We start from the raw sequence: 25,363 nt of genomic DNA, 5'->3' as shown, positions 1-25,363 counted from the left end.
ATCCTAACTAGGAGCAGCCTGCAGTGACGGCGATGAAGTTATGTTTTAAAGTGTCTTTGCTCAGGGACACATCGTCCGACACATAGACCAGCCAGGCTGGGAGATAAACCGGTAACCCCAGCTTTATCTCCCCAGTGGTCCTTTAAAGGTCCCCAGCTAAACTTGTTCATACAGCATCACCTTTATTTCTTTATTCATAATTTATACTCTGGCTTTTAAAAAATTGCAGATATGCAAGATCAGAGCACGCCGCTTTGTGCCGTGCTGCAAGTTTATACATCTGCAATTTTTGAAATTAGTGTAAGATCACTTACTGTATTTGCCGATATCTCATTTGGCTAACCAGTTGAAACACTTTTAAAACCATTATCGGCCATTTCCTTTTCCCCTAGCACTTGGCTTTGTAGGGAAAACTGCTCTATGTTCTTTAATACACAGGATAACATTTTAGTTTTCAATTTTCAAATCTTTTCATTGTCAAGTCGACCTCAACCTGAGAAGGATTATGAATATTCTTTTGACTGGAATTCTTTAGCCTGTAACTTTACACGATGGGTTGTAATTCTGCAAACTGTTAATAAATATTTCAATCAATCAATCAAAACCGTGTGGGCTGGGTAGCCTATAGTCTGTCAAGGAAGACAAGGAAGAAAATAAAAACAATGTTTACCCATCATATATCAGATAATAGATGATATCCAATCCTTTCACGCCCTCTGCAACAATTACTCACGTTGCCAACATGGGTTATGCACACGGATGTTTCCCTATAAAAGCAGATGGAGTCACCACCACCACACCCCCACCTGTCTTCTGTTCTAACCTGGAGACTGCCAACTGATCAACATGCTTCTCCTCCTGTCCTTGCTGCTGGGAACCACTGGTAAACAACATTCCTTTTAAATACTATTGTTATTATTATATTTAGTGTTTTCGTAAATGAACGCCCTACTTGAAAATATCAGATCTACGCGTCGCGCTGCGGAATATACAAATTAAATATACAAGAAAACCACTTAAAGGTATATTCAGTGATTTCACTCAAAAAACCTTAGGTTTCGTCCAATCAGGATAGAGAGTCAAAAACGAAACCTAAGGTTTTTTGACCCCCAGGGGTTAACTGGGGACAGGGAGGAACTCCTTATATGGCCAGCACACTCTAGTAGGGAGGATTATCACAACAAAACAAAAAAATAAGTGATATTTGAATTAAGTGAAATCACTGAATATACCTTTAAATTAAACTTTTAGCTCACGTGTTGCATCGCAACGTGAGCTTTTACGTGAGATTTACGTAAATATACAGTATGACATGGACAATAATTGCAAACAATATTTGCGCAGATTTACAATTTCACAAGGTGTCGTGTGGCGGTGTGTTGTGAAGCGTGTCCATGCCATTGAGGCCAAGATGCAGGGACAGCAGGGTTAACCACCCTCAGGGCTCTGTACTAGGATACTAGTGATCTTTTCAACGCGTTTGAGTTTCTGCAAAAGCTTTCCCCACAGCCACAATACGGATGCTGGTGTTTAAGTGGTTAAAGTTGTTAACCACTTAAACCCTGTGTAGGACTTTGTTGGAGCGGTGTACCCTAGGGGTAAGCCTGCTCTTTTTCTTTCCATCGACACCAAATCTCTTCCATGAAAATAGGCGGTTTCAACGATCGGCAATACTTTCGGCGGATGTTTGCCCCAGAATAGGGACTACATAGTGTAAAAAGTGGTTACGATGCTTCCAATACAAATAATATATTTTTTCATTACCTAGGCTATATGTAACACCGCGGGAATGGTACCCGGGTCTCCAGCATGGAAAGCCAGCATCTTAACCAAATAACCACTAAGACAAAGGGATATCCCTATGACTCAGAGGAGATATTAGACTTTTAGGACATGCAGGTTGAGGCTGTGAGGCAACCCGATCTGGGTCACGTGGCACCATTGTAACACCTTGGGAATCGTACCCGGGTCTCCCGCTTGGAATGCCAACATCTACAGTATATCCCATTGGCTTAAAGTGGTTAAAGATGTTTAACATCTTTATGCATATCCACAGCATTTACGTCTGCGTTTCCTTGGTGGATGTTCTGGGCTCCAACCCCAGTTCCAAGCATCAGATGGTGTGTGAAATCCAGCCAGGAAAACTCAAAATGTGCATCCCTAGCCGAGACGGACTCGACCTTCTCCTGTGTACAAAAACTAAACACTCTTGAATGCATCGAGGCAATTAAGGTGAGAAGAGAACGCTATAGTGTTAAAACTGTAATCCACAACTTATATCTTAATCAATTAAATGTTTTTTTTTAGGTTCAAGGTCCATTTTATTTGTCATTTACATGCTTGCACATGAAATTAATATCGTCCTCGGGACCAGAAGTGTGCAAATGTTCCTCATAAATTCCTGAAGGAGATCCAGCAGGATTGAACCGTTGATTATTAAACAGCGATAAAACAAATGGAGCTGAGATACCAGTGTTGCAGACTTTATTATTATTATTATTTTTTTTACTGTTAATCATTGTTTGTCCAGCACCTGGGTGAGATGGCCTTTATAAATTATATATACTAGAATACTAGCGCATCCTCGATGCATGGCAAATGGAAAGAAGGCAATAGCGGGAGGGCAATGCGAGTGCTGTACTGTACCCCTTTGTACTGTACTGCACTCCTTAGTATTGTACTGTACTGCACTCCTTAGTACTGTACTGTACTGTACTGTACTGTACTGTACTGTACTGTACTGTACTGTACTGTACTGTACTGTACTGTACTGTACTGTACTGTACTGTACTGTACTGTACTGTACTGTTATTAGTGTTATTATTATTGTTGGTTATTATTATTGTTATTATTACATGGATTATTGTTCTGATGTGAGCTTGTTTGTAAATGAGTGAGTTTACAAAGAAGCTTATTGTTATTATTACGATTATTATTAGTAGTATTGTTATTGTGATTGTTATTATTACATGGATTCCAAAATTGCTAAATATATTATATATATTTTTACAAACAAATAAATAGGCTAGTTACAGTAGCTAAGCTGCTCACTTAAGCACCCTGACCACACCCAGCACAATGACATTAGCACCCCTGGCTAGTTACAGTAGCTGCCCACTTAAGCACCCTGACCACTGCAACAATGACATTAGCACCCCTCCCCACCCCAAGGATGGCCTATAGGTGAGGAATGTTGTTTTTCCAGTTCTAGATGGGAGATCATGAAGATGCTGCTGCATCCTGTATTAAGATGCATCCTTACTTCCTTTCTTTCAAGCAATGGAATTTAATTGAATGCCTGGAAATGTACCATTGTTTTGTCTGTAACTATATATACCCCCTTTGCCCCCTGTGGTGCCGGGCCTGCAAATCCAAAAGTAGTGTGAATATTTCCACAGCCTAATTACTAAAGGATAAACTATCAGTCTTCTCCGAAATCTGTCAATCTTTGTCAACTCAGCACGTGTTGACAACGCATTGTAAAAGTAGTGTGAATATTTCCACAGCCTAATTACTAAAGGATTGTGACTGTGGGGTGACAGACATACAGTCTGACATACAATAGGCTACACGTGTGCACAGTTAATAAACAATGACCTAATATGTCCAGAGTTCTTAAATTAACATAGTTGGATTTTAACAGAAAGACAATTCCATAAATCAGTCAAAGTGAGTGACCGACTCAACAGTAGCACACAGCATGCAAGGCAGCGATGCATGCAAACATGTTTCTCCAGCTGAGATTTATTGTCTCCACCAGGCCGAAGGCATGGGGGGAGAGTATGTTTTGCACTCCGTCCGTCCGTGTGTGTGTCCGTCCGTGTGTGTGTGTGTCCGTGAGCAGCTAATCTCGGCCACCGTTAACCCGGTCGATGCCAAATTTTGCACACACACTCCCTGGATGCCAACGATGAACCTCTGCCCCAAACTTTCCAGAACGGCCTGTTATAGCGCCACCAGGAGGCCGCTTTGTGCAAAACAAGTTTTTGCACAGTACACCTACAGATTTTGTCCAAACATCACGCAAATTGGTACACAGTCTCTTTAGAGCCATTCAACATCTTTCAGATTTCTCAGACTCCATCCTGATTGGTTAAGATTGGCTTCCAAAGTTCACAGGAGTGCTCAGTTTCAAACAAAATGCTGCAAATCATGAACACATCGCGTGATTTCCGTGAAATTGTGCACCCACATTCCCACTAGGCCGAGGACGAAATGCCACATGAACAATTTCAACTCAGCCTCAAGGTGGCGCTATAACTGGGCGAAAAGTGTTTTTACCTCTAACTGCACGGATCTGTGGATAACTTTGTATATGCCAACTCCCTAGTTTACTTTTGTTGCCCTTTTATCCAACCACCAGATGAAGGCAAGCTGCAATGTCCTACATTCCTATCCTGGTGGAGACCTGTGCCCAGAAGGGCACTTTTTCTAGTTTAGTGTCTCCATCTCTCTCTGGAAGAGGTTGCACTGACTGGAAGAGGTTGCACATGACCTATACGGCCACACTGAGGCGCTCCAACACAAACACATGAAGCTTCAGCTGACACAAAACAATGCTGTTTGTCCAAAACACACAATAACTCCTCTCCCACCGACCTCATGTGTTCATTTATCTTTAGCCATATAGACTCCATTTGACCCAAATCAACACCAATGCTAGCCTGTTTGTCCAAAACACACTATCTGCTCTCCACGTTTCTACTTCGCCACAACCTAATGTTAGTAACAAATCTATTGTTGTAGATTGTGAGAAAGGGATGTCAGAAAGCCAAGCGTTGTCAGTTTACTCACAGCACAGCACAGCACCATCACTCCTGTCAGCTAGGGTTGATCGGGTACACCGGTACAGGGTCGAGCTGCTTAACGACAACACTGTCTGTCAGGCGTACTGTAGTAAATATCACCCTGGGCAAGACCTAAGCTGAAAAGACTATCAGCGGAATTTGCGGGATTTTAGCGGAAGTATGAATGAAACAAGTGTTGTGATTGGTCGGGAAAATATCGTATCCGGGGGAAATACATTCGACGGCTGTTCCGGAGGATACAACCGCCGATAGCTTCTCTGCCTTAGGTTGTGACCAGGCTTTTCTTTTCGCAGATAAGTAAGCCTGGGACCGAGGCTAAGTAAATATAGGACTAATATGTGCATGGAATGGATAGTGTGTGAGTCTGGGTTCAGCGCACACTCGCAATTGCGGCTGGAGGGCGACGCGACACACACACACACACACACACACACACACACACACACACACACACACACACACACACACACACACACACACAGGGCGATGTGTGGATAAATCACTGAGAGTTGGGAAATGCGCATGCAAGAAGCACGCACAGGCAAATGTGTTCAGAACAGAAGTACAACGATTAAGCACGCACAGGCAAATGTTGTCAGAAGCATTCGGTTTCGTTTCGGTTTCGTTTGCGCGACGGTTTCTTTCGGATGGCTGGGCTCTGTGCTGCTAGTGTTGCTCTATGGAGCAGTGTAGAGTAGGCGTGTCGCAGGCTGCCAAGGGCGCGTTCACGACATTGAGGGGTAAGAAACCATGCCGTTCACGTGGTTCATGTAACGCGTGTCACTGTGAAGGACTGGCCAGTCTGGCCCCAACATGACGATTTTGACGTAGGCTGTTGAGCTTCGCAACAACAGCGTGTTTCACAAAAGTAATATTTGCAAAGTAAATAAGACATTTGAGTGAATGCAATGTAGCCTATGTTAATTCTGGGAGCGTGCAGAAATTATTTTGCATAGAAAGATGTGTGGTAAAAGTGTGGTTCGGTCGGAGATAGACGGCGGATAAACGGCCATGTGCTCGTGTACCCCATGTCTATTAGGGTAGCAGGCAGGATATATATATATATATATATATATATATATATATATTTAGCAGCAACATGTTTTTGACAGAACGATGAAGCAGATGCCATCACTCTGGATGGAGGAGACATCTACACAGCTGGAATGACTAATTACAACCTGCACCCCATTATTGCTGAGGAATATGGTCCAGGTAAGATGATCTATCTATCTATTTCTCCTAATTATGGATAGATTGTTCTTTCTTTTTTCTCTCTCTCTCTCTCTTTGTTGCATGAATTATCACCACAGGGGCACTATGTAACTTATTTTTTAATTAATACAATTAAATCTTGTCCAATCTGTATGGCAGAGTATATGTTAATACAATAAAGGGTATGCGCGTGACATCATCATACCTGGTAACCTGGAAGTTATGCGGGAAAGCGTAAAAAGTGGCAAAAACTACTTTCTGGCCTTGACAGCCCATATACATTCCAAACAGAAAAGTCCTATCTGATTATCTTAAACAACATTAAACTTACTTAATTGCCACTTGATTTGCCACTCACTTTATGCATACATATACCCTCTATTCATGGTTGTATTTTGTTTCACTGCTCTTCTATTGAGATATTTTAGATCAAAGGCATACTGTTAAAATGAAAGGTCAAAGGTCATGAGTCATGACACAGGATCTGACATGAATTTTGGACCTAATATTCAAGATTGTATCCCCTGAGCAAGCAGGCAGGCTCTATTAGCTCAATGGTATACAAAAAAGTCAGAACTTGCACAGATAACCGGGTTCAAATCCGGGGCAGAAGAGGATTATGCCATAGCACGGCGATCCCCAATTGCGCAAATAGCCAAACTACAAGCTCTTAATATGTTACTGTATACAAATTGCAATTGTGAGCTTGGAGATAATGTTATTATTGAAAATGTTGAAACCTTTGAAACCAGAATCAGACACCTGTTACTATGCTCTGGCTGTGGTCAAGAAGAGCTCCAACTTCAGCATCAATGAGCTGAGAGGAAAGAGGTCCTGCCACACCGGACTGGGAAAGTCTGCCGGATGGAACATTCCCGTAGGAACTCTGCTAACCATGGGAAACAACGGGATCCAGTGGGACGGCGTGGACCAGCAACCTTTGGAAGAGGGTGAGTTTTTTATTTGATTTATTTGAAGGTTAACGGTTAACCATACATGACAAGAGTACACAAAACTATCAACACACAACAAGTTCCAGTCCAGTACGAGACTATGACCGTCCATCCTTGTGTGTTTGTTCGTCTGTCTCACTGTCTGTCACTGTGTGTGTGTAGTGTGCACTAATCTCCCGGCACTGTTGGCTCTATCGGCGTGAAACCGTGCTCGCACACTCTCTGAATGCCAGAGCAGAACATCTGCCCCAAATCTTTCACATCGGCATGTTACAGTGCCTCCAGGAGGTTGATATTAATCATACATATTTTGTCCAATCAATGCAAATACTTTGTCATTTTTCATAATCCATCCTGAATGACTAAAAATGGCTTCCAAACTTTGCAGCAGTGGCCCGTTTTGAACAAAATGCCTCAAATCATGAACACGGTGTCCGATTACTCGTTAGAGAGATGCGTACATTATCAATGATTACTGTGTTAAGATCCACAGGCTATCATAGACGCTGTAGAAATAATGTCAGTGTGTCATAAATTAAAAATGACTATTCTGCTTTTCTAGCGGTGAGTAATTTCTTCTCGGCCAGCTGTGCACCAGGAGCTGACCCGGCGACGTTTCCCAAGCTGTGTGAGCAGTGTCCGGTCCAGCCCTCCTCCAACATGACCGACTGCTCCCGCTCACCGGACAACCCTTACTATGGATATGCAGGTGCATTCAAGTGAGTAAAGGTTGAATGGTTTGGTATTTGCGCCCCCATCCAGTTGTTTGAGGAAAGAAAAGTAGAACAATCATATAGGACAAGACAAAGAAGACTAGACTAGATTAGACTAGGAGAACTAGAACTCAGTCACACTGTCTCTCTCTCGCGTGCATGTGCGCAGGTACACATGCACACACACGCATGCGCGCACACACACAACCTACAAAACAACAAGTGAACCTAGGAGTCCTCTACAGTGAAAAAGTGGGCCTTAAGCATGTTTTTAAAAGTCCCTATAGGGTGGGCGCAGCTTTAAAGGGAGTTTGTTCCATTAAGACTGTTTGTTACGTTCCACATATTGTCTGGGATTTATGTGTATTGTAGATTTTCGGACTTCATTTGGATAGAACAGTGAAGACTGATAGGGAACAGGGAGAGAGAGAGACAGGCACAATATTCTTGCCACAAATAACAATGCAGTTTAAATGAATGCGAATTAATCGCACAAAATAAACGCTGCCGGCAGATGTGTAAGGAGTGTAAGGACCTTTACTATGCGTCTGCTAAATGCCTAAAGTGTAAATTGTAAATGAGCAGTTGAGACGAATAATCTAACCATCTATGTCCATATTTTATTCTGACCCCTCCCTGAAATGGCCTATTGTCCTGACCCTGATTATTTATATACATTATGGATAATTAGTATGGACTTAGATTATTCATCTCAAACTGCTCAATTGTCTCATAGGTGCCTGACGGACGGAAGTGGAGACGTGGCGTTTGTCAAACACACCACTGTTCCTGGTCAGTATTACTACATGTTCTACACTGATAGTAAACAACTGGTCAGTATTACTACATGTTCTACACTGATAGTAAACAACTGGTCAGTATTACTACATGTTCTACACTGATAGTAAACAACTGGTCAGTAATACTACATGTTCTACACTGATAGTAAACAACTGGTCAGTATTACTGCATGTTCTACACTGATAGTAAACAACTGGTCAGTATTACTGCATGTTCTACACTGATAGTAAACAACTGGTCAGTATTACTACATGTTCTACACTGATAGTAAACAACTGGTCAGTATTACTGCATGTTCTACACTGATAGTAAACAACTGGTCAGTATTACTACATGTTCTACAATCTACACTGATATGAAATAATAATATTGATTTATATACAGAAGGCTGTACTAGTCATTAGTCAAGTAAGTCTAGTGGGTCAAGCAACAATAACTATATACAGCTGAAATCTAATGTCCTACCAGGATTACTAAGCCGGTTCCCAAAAAGTGCAAATGTCAGTGTGTGTGCGCATGCGTGCGTGCGACATTACATCTTTTTCACACATCATTAACAAGATCTTCATGGTCATGGTTTGTTTTCCAGACGAAGTGAAGGACAGCTATGAGTTGCTGTGTAAGGACGGCAGCAGGGCCAGCGTTGACGACTACACTAGCTGTCACCTGGCTAAAGTGCCGGCCCACGCTGTGGTCCAATGACGCAGAGCTGGCCACCCTCATCTACACCAAACTCAAAGACGCTGTTGACCGTGTAAGACACACACACACCCATATCATCTACATTCTACACCAAACTCACCAAGGCTGCTAATAGTGTAAGACACACACACAAATATCATCTACACCAAACTCACAGAGGCTGCTGACAGTGTAAAACACACGGAAATATCATTGTTGCTGTCGGGCAGAAACCTCTGATCTCTATAATTAAACTTTTTTTAATGCCTTACTTGATCATCCTATGTCGTCACTCAAAAGCATTAAAAGTAGCAGACCCGCAAGCTTGAAGCGCGTCGCAACTCCTTTTGTGCTACTTTTGCAAATCTTGAATGCGAATCCTGAAAAGTAACAGATATAGAAATATGAGGTTTCCACCTGACAGGGACGATGCATGTAATGTTAGTTCAGCTTCAACCTTTTCTCCGATCATCACCTGGAAAATCTTTAAAGTGTGAACCGATTCAATCTGGGAAAGCGTCTGTGTCATTCTAGTTCTCATAGAAACATACGTGCCTTGCAGGGCTTTGACCTGTTCTGCTCTAGTGCGTCTATAAAGTACCCTATTGGCCTGAATATAAGACCGTTTTTTTCCAATGGAAATATCCTAAAAAACATCATATTATAATCGGGGACTAGACTATTTGACATTCAATGTTCTTTTACATAAATGAGTCGTCTTATAATCAGAGTCGTCTTATATTCGGGACAATACGGGTACAGTATGTTGTTTTTTCATGATTTTTTTAATTGGCGAAAATCATGAAAAAGGACATACTATATATACATACTATATGTTGTCGAAAACCATAAAAAACAACATACTATAGTATGTTGTTGAAAACCAAGAACCATAGTACGGTAACTATTGAGTTGCTCTGTGCCTTGCAGGGTTTCGACCTGTTCTCCTCTAGTGCGTACGACTCAGGCAAGAACCTGATGTTCAAGGACTCCACACAGAGCCTGGTGGAGCTGCCGACTGACACGGATCCCTTCGTGTATCTGGGCGCCGAGTACATGAGCATCATCCGTTCCCTGAACAAACGTAAGAGCAGACACATGCACGCACTGACGCACGTTAATTTACGGGAAAACAAATCACATCAAGTTAGAATATGGAGATAAGAGGGTCCTGCCAGACTGAGCCAAATTATTTCATCGTTTCCTCTTTGCTTTTCAGAGTCAACCGACGCGACCTCCAGTGGCATCACGTGGTGTGCTGTGGGCGAGGCTCAGTATGAGACATGCTTCGCGTGGATCTTGAGCGACATGGTGGACGGCGTCACCGGGATTAAATGTACGACCGCCACCACGGTGGACGACTGTGTGAAGAAGATACTGGTCAGCACCTAAGCACTTTTTTACTTTTTATTGTATTCATTTTTTTATTGATTGAATACTTTATTAGTCAGAAACAGCATGTGGCACAGTAAGACATTAAGGAGTGTCTCCTGTGGGCGTGTTCTCTTCTCTCCGTCATCAGTGCCCATACCCTGGGTCGTTTTCACAAAACTGCCTGTCTGTGTGGAGTTCTCTCCGTGTCCCCTATGGTAGGTGCCCTCACAAAAGACATGCAGAAATCCTGGTCTCTGAACTGATGGAGCCTGATGGAGGGGAAAGGAACTGGTTGGAATAACGTGTTCCTTCCACGCTACGTCCAACCGGGGAAACTCCCCCCTGTCAGGTGAAAATAACTAGCTTGCACTCGTCATCCATAGAAGGAAGCATGAGGTCAGTCTGTTGGTCTGAGCCCAGGATTACGTTAGATAATTGACACTTAGTGAAAAAATGGGGTGCAAAATCATGGGATAAAAGTAAATAAATAAAAGTCTCCTGTCTGCTTCCCAGAGGAACGAGGCAGATGCCATAGCCCTGGACGGAGGACACGTCTACACAGCTGGAAAATGTGGTCTAATCCCTGTCATGGTGGAGCAGTATGATGCAGGTAAAACTAAACATCTAATCCCTGTCATGGTGGAGCGCTATGATGCAGGTAAAATGTGTACTGTATAGGACAGTGCTCAAAACCTCAAACCTTTTTCGTCCCAATTAAGCACCCCAAATGTAATTGTATTTTGCTGCAGACCCTCATCTGAAAAGGTTTTGTGACAGTATTAAACAGAAAATGCATTTACGGGGTCAGGATACCCATTTTATCCAATAAGGCCAGAGAACTCACACACGATACAAATTAAACGAGTGGGATTGGAAGCGATCACACAAAGAAATGAGAAGACCACATTGGAACTGGAACACTATAAAATGGAGGCTGATAAATGGGTACTCCATATAAAAAAAGAAGGTTTTAACCAAGATATATCAATTATACTACATTGACCCTGACCCCAGTTTGATATGCATTGGGCCACGGATTGGACCCCCATTTGATAGGATTTCAGACCCCAATCTGAACTGTAAAATCATATTTATTCTTAAGAGTCGGCTTCACGGATTGGCCTCTTTTGTCAAAACATCCAGTTCCCATGGTTGCACAAAGATCCAAGTAGTAACTGTTGGTCTGTCAGGTTCTGTGGTGATGATAGCCGTTAAAGGTGAAAGTGAAGTCCAGGAAAACCAATGTGACATTTCCACTTTTTTACACGTACTGTACTGTGTATAGTAATATGATTCCTTTCACACATATACTGTACTGTGTACACTAATATGATTCTCTTCTATGTCTTCTATGTCAACACAAACACCTGTCAGCACAATGCGGTGACCAGAATGGTGGTGAGTACTGTAGTGGTGTACACCTTTGTGGACCGCTACATTATTTATTTTGCAGTGACGCTGTGGATGTCATTCCGTCCCAAAACATTTATGAGTTGCAACTCATGATCCCTAACCCTAATCCTATAACCTCAGTCTTAACCGGCCACGTAGGTCGGACTAAGGGCCGATTCATACTCCTATTTTACCGCTGTTTCGGTGCTGTAGTGCCGAAATGATTTCGGCTCGTCAGAAATTTTCAGTAGCACCGAAGAGCCGACTTTAGGACGGTACCCGCCCCCCCCCCCCCCCCGAACCTCAAATGACGTCAAATTGTAGGCTCTACAGCGCCGAACCGACTTTTATTCGGCTCTAAAATAGGAGTATGAATCGGCCCTAACGGGAGGTTGGACTTATGGGCAGTCCCCCTCATGGTAGGATAACATATATTTTTATTGAATATAAAATGTCCGTTGAGCAATACATGGTTTGGCCATTAATTGGATCTGCTTTTAGGTACTCTGAGAAAGCACATTACATCCTTAGAGACTACGAATCCCCCAGTAGGCCTACATGTAACAGTAGATCCAAAAGTACAGGTGGTAGCTGGGGTGGTGGAGGGTGAGCAGCCAGGTTTAAAGCAGCAGCAGTTATTTACCCACTTGTTTGGTTTTTTTATTTAATGTATTTTTCTATATATTTTATTTCAGTTATTGTTGATGTCATAAATGTACAATTTGGAGGGTTTTGTTTTACATTGTATTTCAGACATTTATATATTTTTACATGAATGTTGAGTACTGGTGTTGTTGTTGGTTTAATGGTTTGTCCTGTATCTGTCTTGTATCTGTTGTCTGTCCTGTCTTATGTTAAAAAAACTTCAATAAAAATACTTGAATAATAATAATAATAAAGCAGCAGCAGTAGCAGCAGCACACGACTAGCAAGGAATGAGCAATACAACGTCTATTATGAAGGGTATGTGATTGGTTGAGAACTTGAGAATAGAAGCATGGAGCTGAGACCGAGCGATGGTCGGCCGGCAGCAACTGCACTGAGTTCACTGACAGAACTTGCTCTGCGCTCTGAGCACAACGCTCATTTGATGAACTCATGGCCTTTCCTCTATGGCTAGCACAACCTTTAGCTCACAATGTAGTCTGTGTAATAACTAATCAACTGTTTTGCACCACATGTTTCTTTTGATATCATTAGTCTTCTAATTATTTCACCTCACCCACAGCACTAGCCTCCTCCTACTTCGCTGTAGCCGTGGTGAAGAATGCGCCGGGGTTGACCTGGGCCAACCTGCAGGGCAAGAGGTCGTGCCACACCGGCCGTGGCAAAACCGCTGGCTGGAACATCCCTATGGGCCACATCCATCAACGCGTTGGCAACTGTAACTTCAGTAAGCATGTGGAATTGTCACCTACACACTCTTGCTCTCTCAAGATGCAATGTTGTATAGCTTAGTGGCCTCGTGGTTAGTGTCTGCCTTATGACTGTGAGGTCAGGGTTAGATTCCCCGGCCGAGTCATGATACACGCTAAAGAAACTGGAACTAGGCTCCTGCCCTATGGGCTACATCCCATATGGCTACATACTTAATTACTTAAACCCTTCCAGGGTGCTCATATCGCATAATATATATTATAATATGACTTCTAGTAAGCATCTCACTAAAACTTACACCACACAATACAATGCAGTATATAGTTGAATAAATGCATACATATTTTATATTAATGAATACACTCTTATGGTTAGCTAGAGATGCTGTTAATAAGTTACCTGTATTCATGTGTGTGTGTGTTATAGGTCCACTAGAGACATATTCATGATGACTGCTTGTCTGAATACAATTCAGGAAACTATACACTATACCTTTAATAAGTGTGCTAGACAGAGCTTTCTTTTTAGAGTGTTACATTGTGAGACAGTGATTGATTGATCTCTGTGTCTTCTCCTCTGATAAAGCTTCGTTCTTCAGTAGCGGCTGTGCACCTGGATCTCCTTTAGACTCTCACATGTGTCAGCAGTGTGTTGGTAATGCTACAGGACATGGTAAATGCCAAGCCAGCCCTGAGGAGCGCTACTACGGCTATGACGGGGCCTTCAGGTAGGGGGCGCCATGGCACTTAAACTTAAATTAAAAATGTTTTTTTTGCCAGGTGCTTGAAAAGCGCCTGCACTACATTTGCTAGTACCCCTACTAACAACTGCAAAGACGACCATGCTGACGACCATAGTGGACACTTTTTCATGATTGGCTGCCTCTAAGCCAGGGGCCAAATAAGAAACAGAAAATATTGTGGAGGGCCAAAAGGCTGAACTAAATTCTAATTTCGGCATAATATAATAATATAATATTTATTTCTATATAAGAAGCAGTAAATGGCCTTGTTTTGACAAGCTGGTATAGTATATGTTATTAATGTTAGCTCTGACTCAGTAAATAAATACTTAGTAGTCCATATTTTGTTGAAACCTCTGCATTCGCAAAAGGTGCACGCCTCCTTCGGCTCTGGGGCGTGTGCTCTCGAGGTGAGCTTCCGCGTTGGTGCCAAGGAAAGTAATGAAAGGAAGGGACGTGAGTCACGTGACTCGACGGCGGGGATGAGCCATATAGTGGGACACTCAGTGCAATACATGTCGCTCTAATGAATTACAGCGGCAAATGAGGCGTCTACCTTTCTATGACAGTCATTGTTTTTACATTACCCTTTCTGCAATAATTCTTCCACTTTTACCAATAACTGTTCTGATTACCACTGAGCCTACCTGCTTGCTCAGGGGAGAACTATCATTTTGATCTTCAGTGACCTATCAGCCCAATTGGATATATTAACATAGTCTACCATACAGATACAGATAGGACAAAGAATAATAATAATGGAGCATAAATATATTGTTGGGCGGCAGTGGCTAAGGGCCCAGGGTAGAGTGACCGGTAAAGTTCGATCCCGGGTTCCCCAGAGTCGAAATGTCGAAATGTCCTTGAGCATGACTCTGAACCCCCAATTCCTCCCGATGAGCAGGTTGGTGGTGCCTTTCATGGTTTTCTTCACCGACCGCCGGTGTATAAATGTGTGTGTGAATGAACGGGTGAATGTAATGCAATATCTATGTGAAGCACTTTGGATAAAAGCGCTATATAAATGCACCATTTATTGCATTCCTTTCTATTGTTAATGCCATAGATGTCTGGCTGAGGGTGCTGGAGATGTAGCATTCATCAAACACTCCACTGTCCCAGGACTCAGTGATGGTAAGAGCTCTACTACTGCCCACAATCTCTCTGCTTCTCCTCACGCAGGGCTTCTCCTAAATGGTGTTAATGTTGTCAGCTAATTTTTATATTTAGTTTCAGTCAACAACATCTGAAATGTTTCGTTTTAGTATAGTTTTAGTCGACTAAATCTACAGTCTATTTTGTACAAACAAAACCGTTTTAAGGACATGTCACTCCAATGCAACTGTCATTGGGGATAATGGTTACACAGGCCTGACCCAGCTTAAGGCCCAAACCGCACCAATGATTAGCCATGCAACTCCTTGCAAGTCGAGTCCGTCTGACCCACGGTTGTCTCTGGACAGGGCCCCTGCCCATGGTCCATATATGGAGCTGGCCTTATCTGACATCACAATACTCCATATTTGGGCATGCCTGACAGAGAACTCCATATATAACTAGAACTGCACTCTGTCGACGTTGCACACAAGTAGGCCAAAAATGGCATACTAGTGTGCAAGCAGAGTGCGAAAGTACTGTCGACCGCTACGGACTTTCACATCTCAGCCTCTCTGTAAAACATTGAATTTAAGTTCTAAAGTCAGGTTATAACTGGCTGTCAATGGTGATATGTTTCAATATTGGTTGGGTAACGTATGTATGTATACAGTATATGTATGTAAGTTGTAAGTTGAAAGTACTATACTGTGGTCGGCTGGCTTTTATGTGCGTATGCTCGGAGGTACAGTATACTGATGTTGATGGTGACATAATTGTATCAATGCCGTGTTATAACTGGCTTTCGATGGTGACATAATAAAGATAGGTTTCAGATTACATACATGTATACATACAGACATTACCTTTAATTCACCCGACACTGAAACATATCTTAATTACGTCACCTTCAACATCAGTATATATACCTCTGAGCATACTGTACGTGTATTCGTACGAGGGTGTCAGAGACAGATCAAGAAATCTCCATATATGGACATAAAAGTGACACAGACAGATGGGTGGAACGGGTACTATTGCATAGCTGGGTGGGGCATCGATCTCCAACTTCCATCGTTACCGACTCGGTGCTCTACAGCCGGGCACCGGTCTAGTGTCCTTAAAACTGTTTTGTTGCAAGGAGTTCATTGCATTGGGCCTAATTGCATGACACCATGCTCTTCTGTTGTCCCAGGCAACGGTCCCACATGGGCCCAGGACATCGTATCGTCAGACTACAGGCTGATCTGTCCTGGCAGTGCCACGCCCGTCCCCATCTCTGACTACGCCTCGTGCCACCTGGCCCAGGTGCCCGCCCACGCTGTGGTGACCCGGCCAGAGGCACGCGATGAGGTGGTGCGCACGCTCCTCTCCCAGCAGGTTGGTTTTTATGTAGTTTTAGTCATAGACAGTCTTTTGAATAAAATTCACATTTTACTCATTTGAAATGTTTTAGTTTTAGTCTAGTTTTAGGTGACTAAATATGATTTTAGTCGCCTAATTTTCAGTTGATTCAGTTGATTTAGAAAGCTTGTGAGCTCGGTTATTTTCGGAGTGTGACACGGTTGACACCCATGTGCAACCAAGCATAAAATTAGTTAGTTCTACTCGATCTATTCTAGACTCGTCCCTCCCTAACATTTTATTTTAACTTGTTACGGGGCGGCAGTGGTTCCCAGTTCGAAAAGGTTCCCAGTTCGAATCCGGGCTCCCCCAGAGTTGAGCAAGACTCTGAACCCCTAATTGCTTCCGATGTGCAGATTGGTGCATGGTTTCCTCTGCCATCGGTGTATGAATGTGTGTGTGAATGGGTGAATGTAATGCACATCTATGTAAAGCGCTTTGGATTAAAGCGCTATATAAATGCACCATTTACCATTTTAATACTTTATATATTCAACAAACATTTTTAGTCATAGTTTTAGACGGTCGAGAAAATCAACACTGGTTTAGAAATGATTGAAAAATTTTCTTATATATAAACTTTTTTAGTGGATTTGTATTTTTTTATGCCACAGCCCCAACTTTGATAACATGTACTTTAGGGCAGCCATTGAATATGATCTTCATTGCATGGATTTTTATCATGATAGATTTCACCCTAAAAAAATAAAGTAGGCCTGCACTAGCCAGGCTAATAAGCCAGACCGAATCAGCCGTTGGGAAAACAAAGTGCCTGGCTTATTAGCCAGGCTAGGCCTGCACATGATTGAAATGTAGAAAAGACTAACAACCTTGTTGTTTCTATTCAGGCCAAGCTTGGTACCAGCGGCACCAATACCTGGGTCAGCATGCTCCAATCTGATGGAGCTCTTTTCAAGAGCAGCACCGCATGCCTTCAGGAGGTACCAAGCGGTACAAGCTTTGAGGGCTTCCTGGGACCTGACTACATGACTGCCATGAACTCCCTCAGGCAGTGTGCTGATACTGCATCAGGTATTCCAGTATGGAGGATACATACATTTTTCACAATCTTCCAAAGCCAATGTAACGCCCAGGATTCAAACCCGGGTCTCCCACGTAGAAAGCCAACATCTTAATCACTGAGCCAAAGGCAATTCCCCATGACTTGGGGGAGATATTAATTAGACTTTTAGGTCATCAGGCTGAGGTTGCTACACTCACCCCCCTTTTGACCTCCTCCCCCGATCCGGGTCACGGCACCAATGTAACGCCCGGGAATCGAACCCGCGTCTCCTGTGTGGGAAGCCAATGACTCGAGGGGAGTTATTAGACTTTTAGGCCATCAGGCTGAGGTTGTGAGTCACTCTGCTACACTCACACCTTGTAGTGTTGTTGGTCAAATTAAAAACAGCATAATAAATAAATACATAAATACATAAGTATATAAATACATAAATACATACTGTACATACATACATACATACATAAAAAGTTAAAACATTACACAACTGTATGTGTAGTATAAAAGGAGGGCTAAAAAAAGCAATGGTTCAAAAACTACTGTAAAACAATTAGTAAGTAAATCAGGTGGAAAATAGATAATGCACAGACAAATGCAAATTTGGCGCTGCACTGTGGCGACATGGACTAGGGTCTAGGGCTACGCTTGCATGCGGGCCCTTTGTCTAAATTCTATTTTCTCCTAAATTCTATTTTCTCCTTGTGCACCAGATCTGGAGAAATCATGCACCTTCCATTCCTGCCAGCAGAAATACTAGTGGAGATCTCAGAGGAAAAAAAGACAAAACCTGTGGCCCAACCTGACCATCTACACTGGACCCCAGTTTGTTTTAATGATTGGTTCATAATAGTGGTTCCCAAACTGTGGTGCGTGCACCCCTTGTGGTGTGCGAGCGCCTTCCAGGGGGTGCTCGACAAGAAAAGGCTAATGGTGGTGCTATGGTTTTATTTTAAATATATAACATATTATGCCAAATATGGCATGTACTATATATGCAGAATATAGCCCATGATGCATATGCCATATTCAGGTTCCTATATGTGCATGTGGATAAATAGGAAACATGTCTCTAGCCTATGCAATTTTGATTTCCATGTGGGGGGTGCGTCAGCTAGGTCGGGAGGTAACAGGGGGTGCATGGCCAAAAAGGTTTGGGAACCACTGGTTTATATGAATAAAACCGTTGTCTACTTTGAATAATGTTGTAATTCCATTATTTTTCTATACAACCATGCTGTACACTACTCTACATACTGACATTGACCAGATACTGACATAATACTGACATAATACTGACATGATACTGACATGATACTACCATGATACTGAGTATGATTTTCAAGGTTGTACTTTATTGTTTATCTTGTGTAATCTTGTGTATCAGACAACATGATACTGACTATGATTCTTTATTTTCAAAAAGTAGAAATTATAATGACCATATTGTTGTACCATCTGATAGAGCTCTGATAGACACCTTTAATATCAGGTAACTGCCAGGTGTTGGAGGGACTAGCGCCCCTCAAAAATGCAACTATCAATTCAAGCAACTTTAGGCTACTGCTCAAAATTGGGCTCACCAGAGTGGATTGAGATTGAAAACACTGACCTCTGGTGGTGACTATTGTCCATTACAATCATTGATGTCATAATTGCCGTGGCTTTGTTTATTGTTGTGCATGATGGCTGGCTCGCTGGAAAGATTGCTACACGAAGTGGAAGTGGGGTCTTGCCCCGAGACCCTCATTGGGGGGTGATTACAAATGGTCCCTTAAAGCTTAAGGGTAAGTAACTCTAAGTGTCAAGGGGGTCAAGTTTGAGAACCACTGCTAGCCTACTAAAGGTAGGATCAAATAGTAATCTCAGCAAGGCAGATGGCTTCTTGGTTAGAGTGGGTGACAATATTATCACACGAAAAGATCAAATTACCTACCTAGGTTCCATCCTGGAGGCCAATCTTTCCGGTGATAAGATGGCCACCAACGTAATCAAAAAAGTCAATCAAAGAACAAGATTCCTTTACAGGATCTCCTCACTGGTCAGCAAAAACACCTTGAAGACCTTAACAGGAGCCCTCGTACAAGGTTTCTTTGACTATGCATCCACCTCTTGGTACCACAGCACCTCAAAGGCCCTTAAAACAAGGCTCCAGACCTCCCAAAACAAACTGGTCAGGCTCCTACTTGGCCTCACCCCCCGAACCCACCTCACCCCTGCCCACTTTGACAGGCTGGGATGGCTTAGGGTCGACGACAGAGTACAGCATCTTGCAATGGGTCTGGTCCACAAGATTCGATACACCACCAAGATACCCATGTACCTGTCTAAATACTTCCTTAGTGTAAACGAAGTCCACACCCACAACACCAGAGGGAGTACAACAAACCATGTACAACCCAGATTCGGCACAAACAAGGGACTAAATTCTTTTCGCTCCTATGCCACCAAAATGTGGAACGCCCTACCAACAGTCATTAAGACATGTGAATCCCTTGACTCCTTCAAAACCGCTCTCAAAGGGCACCTACGGATGGCTGCAATTCGAAACTGGCCTCTGTAAAATCTGAATCCCCCCCCACCCCCCCCCCACCCCATTTTCCCTCACTGTATATTGTATCTTTTCCCTTTTTTGCTTCCCATATGATGAATTTAGCTACATAGAAATGTCTATTTGTATGTCTCTAAATGTTTGTATGTCTTTAAATGTTTTGATGAATTGAACAATGTGGACCCTGTTGTAAACAAGTGTAATGCTTAATTGGGTCGTCCACTCACAGTTGACAGTCTTTGTATTGAGTTTGTGCTTAAAATGTACTGTAAATTCTACAAACTGTTAATAAATATTTCAATCAATCAATCAATCAACAAAACTGTCTCTGAGGCTATTATGGAGTCAGAACAGTATCAAAAGGTCCACAGTAAATAACACAGATTTGTAACTCACAAGTTCAGATTTGCAACTCACGTGACTGAATTTGTGTTTCACATTTGTGTTTTGTATCCACAAGTTCAGATTTGTGTTTTGTATCTGTGTTTTGTATCTGTGTTTCGCATCTGTGTTTTGTATTTGTGTTTTGTATTTGTGTTTTGTATTTGTGTTTTGTATCTGTAATTCGCATCTGTGTTTTGTATCCGTGTTTCGCATCTGTGTTTTGTATTTGTGTTTTGTATCTGTAATTTGCATCTGTGTTTTGTATCTGTGTTTCGCATCTGTGTTTTAAACACAAATACAAAACACAGATGTGAAACACGGATACAAAACACAGATGCAGATTACAGATACAAAACGCAAATACAAAACACAAATACAAAACACAGATGCGAAACACGGATACAAAACACAAATCTGAACTTGTGGATACAAAAGACAAATGTGAACCTGTGAGTTCACTCACGTGAGTTGCAAATCTGAACTTGTGAGTTACAAATCTGTGAGACTTTTGAGACTGTTTTTGAGACTCTTCTGACGTTGGGCGTTAACGAACGTCATCATTGGCTGAGGGAATCTGTTAATCATTCTGATTGACAGATTCCTCTGCCAATCAGATCGGTCCGCCTTCAGCCAATCCTATGGCTCCTTACATTGTGAGGGCGGGGGGGGGCTCCTTTTGCAAGACCCCCCAGTAACTCTGTCATTTCTCAACCGTTTTGGACGGGGGTGGGCTCGTTGGAATCATGTCGACCCCCTGGGGGTGTCTTTGGGGGTCTCAAAGATCGGGGACCCCCCGGGACCCCCAAATGGTAACTGTCATTTCTCAACCGTTTTGGACGGGGGTGGGCTCATTTGAATCGTGTCGCCCCCCTGGGGGCGTCTTTGGGGGTCTCAAGGTTCGGGACCCCCAGGGACCCCCAAATGGTAACTCTGTCATTTCTCAACCGTTTTGAACGGGGGTGGGCTCATTTGAATTGTGTGGCCCCCCTGGGGGCGTCTTTGGGGGTCTCAAGGTTCGGGGACCCCCAGGGACCCCCTGGGACCCTCAAATGGTAACTGTCATTTCTCAACCGTTTTGGACGGGGGTGGGCTCATTTGAATCGTGTCGCCCCCCTGGGGGCGTCTTTGGGGGTCTCAAGGTTCGGGGACCCCCAGGGACCCCCCGGGACCCCCAAATGGTAACTGTCATTTCTCAACCGTTTTGGACGGGGGTGGGCTCATTTGAATCGTGTCGCCCCCCTGGGGGCGTCTTTGGGGGTCTCAAGGTTCGGGGACCCCCAGGGACCCCCCGGGACCCCCAAATGGTAACTGTCATTTCTCAACCGTTTTGGACGGGGGTGGGCTCATTTGAATCGTGTCGCCCCCCTGGGGGCGTCTTTGGGGGTCTCAAGGTTCGGGGACCCCCAGGGACCCCCCGGGACCCCCAAATGGTAACTGTCATTTCTCAACCGTTTTGGACGGGGGTGGGCTCATTTGAATCGTGTCGCCCCCCTGGGGGCGTCTTTGGGGGTCTCAAGGTTCAGGGACCCCCAGGGACCCCCAAATGGTAACTCTGTCATTTTTCTACCGTTTTGGACGGGGGTGGGCTCATTTGAATCGTGTCGCCCCCCCCTGGGGGCGTCTTTGGGGGTCTCAAGGTTCGGGGACCCCCAGGGACCCCCAAATGGTAACTCTGTCATTTCTCAACCGTTTTGGACGGGGGTGGGCTCGTTGGAATCATGTCGACCCCCTGGGGATGTCTTTGGGGGTCTCAAAGTTCGGGGACCCCCCGGGACCCCCAAATGGTAACTGTCATTTCTCAATCGTTTTGGACGGGGGTGGGCTCATTTGAATCGTGTCGCCCCCCCCTGGGGGCGTCTTTGGGGGTCTCAAGGTTCGGGTACCCCCAGGGACCCCCAGGGACCCCCCGGAACCCCCCGGGACCCCCAAATGGTAACTGTCATTTCTCAACCGTTTTGGACGGGGGTGGGCTCATTTGAATCGTGTCGCCCCCCTGGGGGCGTCTTTGGGGGTCTCAAGGTTCGGGGACCCCCAGGGACCCCCAAATGGTAACTGTCATTTCTCAATCGTTTTGGACGGGGGTGGGCTAATTTGAAACGTGTCGCCCCCCTGGGGGCGTCTTTGGGGGTCTCAAGGTTCGAGGACCCCCAGGGACCCCCCCATGGTAACTATCAATTCTCAACCATTTTGGACAGGGGTTGGTTGGAATCGTGTTGCCTCTCTGGGCGCATTATTGGGGTTTAGGAGGTTCGGGGACCCCCACATGGTAACTCTTGACATTTTCATGATAGATCTTTATTGATGGGAGGGAGACAGAGAGAACCATTTAATATTGATCTGCATATTCTTCTTACTATAGCTCTCTCTCTCTCACACACACTTTTCAGATATCACTTGATATGGACATTTAACCAAGCTATTTCCCTCTGACAAGGCTCGCCGTTACCCGACAAAACTGTGCAATTACTCAATTACTGTGCAATAAACACTAAAGCCACAACGAAAATGTATTTTGTTGCTTTTATATAAAAATAGAAATAAACACATGCACTAATGTAAACTGTGGTTACAATAAACTAGACCAGTCCGTACGATGTGTGAGCTAACTAGCATGGTTCGGTTGTTAGCATTCCTCATTGAAGCATGCAGTAGTCAGTAGTGCAAAGCAGGTACATTTTACTGTAAACACAAAAATAGACGAAACACACCATTAACAGCAGATATACCAGCCACTAAAGTCTCTGTGCATTTGCACACTTCTTTTTCAAGTCATGATTGATTGATTGGTTTATTAAGTTTGCAGAATTACAGTACATTTCAAGTACAACTCAATACAACTGTTAACTGTGAGTGGACGGCACCATAAGGCATTACACTTGTTTACAATAGGGCCCACCATTTTCAATTCATCAAAATAATTAGACGTACGAATATACACAACTATATGGTCAAAACAGGAAATCATCATAAAATGAAAAGGTGAAAAGGGAAAAGAAACATATACAGTGAGGGGAAAAAGGGGTGGGGGGCCAGTTTCTAATCGCAGCCATCCGTAGGTGCCCTTTGAGGGGGGTTTTGAAGGAGTCAAGGGATTTGCATGTCTTAATGACTGTTGGTAGGGCGTTCCACATTTTGGTGGCATAAAATGAAACGCCATGGCGACCCAGTGGTCACACCTCGCCAGTACACTCAATGTCACTCTTAAAAATGCAAATAACAAAGTCAATAGTGCCACTCTGTGCCAACACACTCCTTCCAGACTCACCGTGCTTTCCGTTATGACGTCAGGTCTTCTTTTTTACGTTTACGTTAGAAACGACACTTTGCAATGGCAAATTAATGCACTTTAGCTCGTAGCAATGTTAGCACTTAGCATCTATAGTTCCCCTTGATGTTAGCCAGAAATGAACAATGTTATCTCAACAATGCAAAGCACAGTCAATGAACACAACACAGTTACTACAGGGCTAGGCTCATGACAACGTCCGACCCTCTCAAACAATAATGTGTGGTGCGGTTGCATGCGACGCTCCACTGTGTCATGAGGTTCTTCACTCGAGGCTGCGGTGTTAGCGTCGACGTCCTTCCTCATTGTCATCGCCGACCTGTCACTTCTCGCCAAGTGACGAAACGGATTGGTAGCCTCTTGCTTCTGATCTGATGTGTTTAATGTGAATTATGAACCAAAGTTTATTTGTATATACAGTAATGAAGGTAATATGACATCAACTCCAATACCACATCTGACATACAACCCCACATTAATACTCATAATTGACTGCAGCCAAACATTAGTCCTTAGCTGTTTAACATGCAAGAAACTCACACACAAATCAATGGACAAAAACAACACAAAACTGTACCTTAGTAACTTCACAGTACTTCAACTCTTAACGAGCTTACACTTAAGACGGAGGGTGGAGGTTGGAGGTGAGATTTATTGCAGATGAATTGATTACAGTATGGAGCTGGGATTGAGTGAATGGACAGAGAAGTGACTGACAGTATGATAACAGAATGATAACAGAATGATGACGGTACGAGGAGGAGACAGTGGAGGAGCTTTGGCGTGGGCCCCCTGGGGACGGACCAGAGCCTCGGTTCGGATCCTGCCTGGCGGAGGCAGGGGGGGCTCTTGAGCCTGCCCCCCTGGGGCCGACCTGGTGGAGCCTGCTGCTGGGCGGTCGTCGGGGAGGTGGCGGGTACCTGAACGGAAGCACAGATGAGCGAAGGGAAGTGAGGACCGTTTATAAAGGGGTGCGGACAAGGTAACGTAGATCTGATTGGAGCAGACGGATGATGGAGCATTACAGCTCTAAGTTGAACTATCGTTAACAACTAAAACTTCAACTCTTAACGAGCTTACACTTAAGACGGAGGGTGGAGGTTGGAGGTGAGATTTATTGCAGATGAATTGATTACAGTATGGAGCTGGGATTGAGTGAATGGACAGAGAAGTGACTGACAGTATGATAACAGAATGATAACAGAATGATGACGGTACGAGGAGGAGACAGTGGAGGAGCTTTGGCGTGGGCCCCCTGGGGACGGACCAGAGCCTCGGTTCGGATCCTGCCTGGCGGAGGCAGGGGGGGCTCTTGAGCCTGCCCCCCAAAAGGAATTTAAAGAACATACCTGGAGGTCGTTTACCGCTTGGGTTGCCCTAGGGCGCCGTTGGACCGCCTGGGGCCTGGAGGAGAGAGAGAGGAGCCTGCGGAGATGGGACCTTGCAGAGGCGGATGGAAAAGAGAGAGTGGGGTTAGTAGCGTAGGAGTGGACGACCTCTCGGCAGAGGGTTGCGAGAAGGAGCAGTGGCGAGAACTTTGGTTCACCTGGCGATGGTGGTGAGACAGGG

The 25,363-nt window shown here is 43.9% G+C and overlaps 1 protein-coding gene across 1 annotated transcript; it reads left to right on the top strand.

Moving 5' to 3' along the window:
* The first annotated feature begins 831 nt into the window (after window positions 1–831).
* LOC310871225 (serotransferrin-like) lies at window positions 832–18,431 on the top strand. The gene is made up of 17 exons (XM_083782715.1): window positions 832–883; window positions 2,057–2,232; window positions 5,921–6,023; window positions 6,776–6,973; window positions 7,539–7,695; window positions 8,426–8,481; window positions 9,080–9,183; window positions 10,060–10,255; window positions 10,391–10,551; window positions 11,059–11,155; window positions 11,920–11,943; window positions 13,166–13,330; window positions 13,900–14,041; window positions 15,123–15,190; window positions 16,347–16,531; window positions 17,404–17,587; window positions 18,287–18,431. The coding sequence occupies exons 1-17, from the start codon at window positions 847–849 to the stop codon at window positions 18,331–18,333; spliced, it is 2,100 nt and encodes a 699-aa protein (XP_083638841.1). The 5' UTR covers window positions 832–846; the 3' UTR covers window positions 18,334–18,431.
* Window positions 18,432–25,363: the final 6,932 nt, after the last annotated feature.

This window comes from Protomyctophum parallelum, assembly GCF_964188405.1.
Source record: "Protomyctophum parallelum genome assembly, chromosome: 14".
NCBI lineage: Eukaryota > Metazoa > Chordata > Actinopteri > Myctophiformes > Myctophidae > Protomyctophum > Protomyctophum parallelum.
Note: the sequence above shows the minus strand (reverse complement) of the source record. Positions and strands in the feature narration are given on the sequence as shown.

Coding starts and splice junctions, on each gene's coding strand:
- LOC310871225 (XM_083782715.1), top strand. CDS start 847: ATGCTTCTCCTCCTGTCCTTGCTGCTGGGAACCACTG. Junction 9,184..10,059: donor AAGTGCCGGCCCACGCTGTG/GTCCAATGACGC, acceptor TTGAAAACCAAG/AACCATAGTACGGTAACTAT. Junction 16,532..17,403: donor GCACGCTCCTCTCCCAGCAG/GTTGGTTTTTAT, acceptor GTTTCTATTCAG/GCCAAGCTTGGTACCAGCGG.